This window comes from Pundamilia nyererei, unplaced genomic scaffold, assembly GCF_000239375.1.
Source record: "Pundamilia nyererei isolate P.nyererei 1_Seehausen unplaced genomic scaffold, PunNye1.0 scaffold00069, whole genome shotgun sequence".
Classification (NCBI taxonomy): Eukaryota; Metazoa; Chordata; class Actinopteri; order Cichliformes; family Cichlidae; genus Pundamilia; species Pundamilia nyererei.
The window spans coordinates 1,328,086-1,329,810 of NW_005187470.1; the positions used below are offsets into that span (position 1 = coordinate 1,328,086).

A 1,725-nucleotide genomic window follows, 5' to 3' on the forward strand; every position below is an offset into this window, starting at 1 on the left:
TGGAATACTCCCACTGTAAACCATTTTCAATGAAGGTCTTTGATTTGGCATCTTCACTTTTTTCATTCAGTATGAAGTTTCCAGTTACTTGATTCTTCACAGCTGTCAGTAATGAAGAAACAGATATTTTATGGAGGCAGAGGGAAGTCCAAGGGAAGGGATGTACAAATTCAAAGTTGGGATTAATCCATTCCCATCACAGAAAGTTTGCTCTAAGCAGAGAATGTGTCAATATGCCATTGTGGCTTTCTGACACCAGTTCTTCCAACTTGTGTTTTGTTTTGTCAGAGGAGAGACGAGTGGCCCAAAAAGGAAGATGGTTGGCTTGGCTGAAAGCTGTTTGAACCTGACTCATCAGTCACCCCAAAGCTCATACTAGGATAAAAAAAAAAGATCACTCTGTTATTTTGTCTCCATAACTGAAGACATTTCAGAGTGTCCTCCTTTTTCACATACAGCTTCACACTGTAAACTGCACGCAAGCAATTTGAAAGTCATTCGCTTTGAAGTAAGGCATAAAAAAACATCTGCTGTTTTCACATCACTGGAGTTGCACCTACGATGTGACCTGTCAGCTGTGCTAATTGCACTTTATATTTCACTATAAGAAATACACTTTTCCTGCCAAAGTTTATCTATAATGTAGTGTCTGATCCTCCTCTTAACATATATTAATGTCAGTAAAGCTGAGTCTCCTGCCATTCTCTTTAATGTCATATTTAATTTTAAAATGTACATTTCGAAACATCAAATGGGCTTTTAAAACTCCAAAATTTGCTCTTCAAAGTTTGAAGTTTGCTCTTTCAAAAATGTGGAGTCAAGATCTTTAATCTCTAAGGCAGTTGATGTCAAAACATTGTTTATAAAAATGTAAAAAAAAAAAAAAAACTTTAAAGAGAAACATCTCAAACTCCTCCTGAGGTTCACTAAACATAGTCCCTAAAAATGGATAAACATGCTATTTCATGTGGTAGGCTACAGAAGCAGAGGGCAAAACAGAAGCAGGATATTTACAAATGGGGAAACAACAGTAAAACCAACTCCCTAACTATGCTCTCATTACACTTGTGCCACCAAAACATATCTGAGTCACAAGATCACCAGCACATGAACTATGGGGTGTCCTGTTGTGTCTGGTACCAGGAAGTTGGAAGCAGATGCTTGACTAGACAGAGAATCCAAAGAGTCTGAGGCTGGTACAGCATCATTGGCTTCTTATTGTGTTTTCTGAGCAGTTCCTGAGCAATTTGTGGTGGGGTGTGCATGCTATAGGAAGCTATATGAATTATTATTATAACATTTTGTAGTTCCTGATGCATAAGTGTTATTAAACTTGCACAAACAAAAATAAAGTCCTTCTTCTTTTAGGGGTCGCTACGCCAGATCATCTTCCTCCATCTCATCGTAGCATTCTCTTCTGACACATCAGCACGTTGCATATCTTCTTTTACTGCATCCATGAATCTTCTTTGTGCTCTTTGCTCTTTTACTCCTGTGTGACAGCTCCATATATTCACACCCTTCCTCTGCACATGTCCATACAATCTCAGCCTTGCCTCTTTAACTTCACCTCCAACCACTCAACCTGACCTGTTCCTTTGGTGCACTTATTTCTAATCCCATCTCTCCAAGTCACTCCCAGTGGAAATTCTCCTATTCTCACACATCACGCCTGACACTCATTTCCACCCAGTCCACCCACCCTACGCTCTTTTTTCCACCTCT

At 39.3% G+C, this 1,725-nt stretch overlaps 1 protein-coding gene across 1 annotated transcript in view; it reads right to left on the minus strand.

Moving 5' to 3' along the window:
- adamts14 (ADAM metallopeptidase with thrombospondin type 1 motif, 14) overlaps positions 1–1,725 on the minus strand; it is a 54,703-nt gene that overhangs the window by 6,509 nt on the left and 46,469 nt on the right. The window contains exon 15 of the mRNA XM_013911659.1: positions 9–102. Within this exon, the coding sequence (XP_013767113.1) occupies positions 9–102 (94 nt within the window). The remainder of the gene's footprint in view (positions 1–8; positions 103–1,725) is intronic.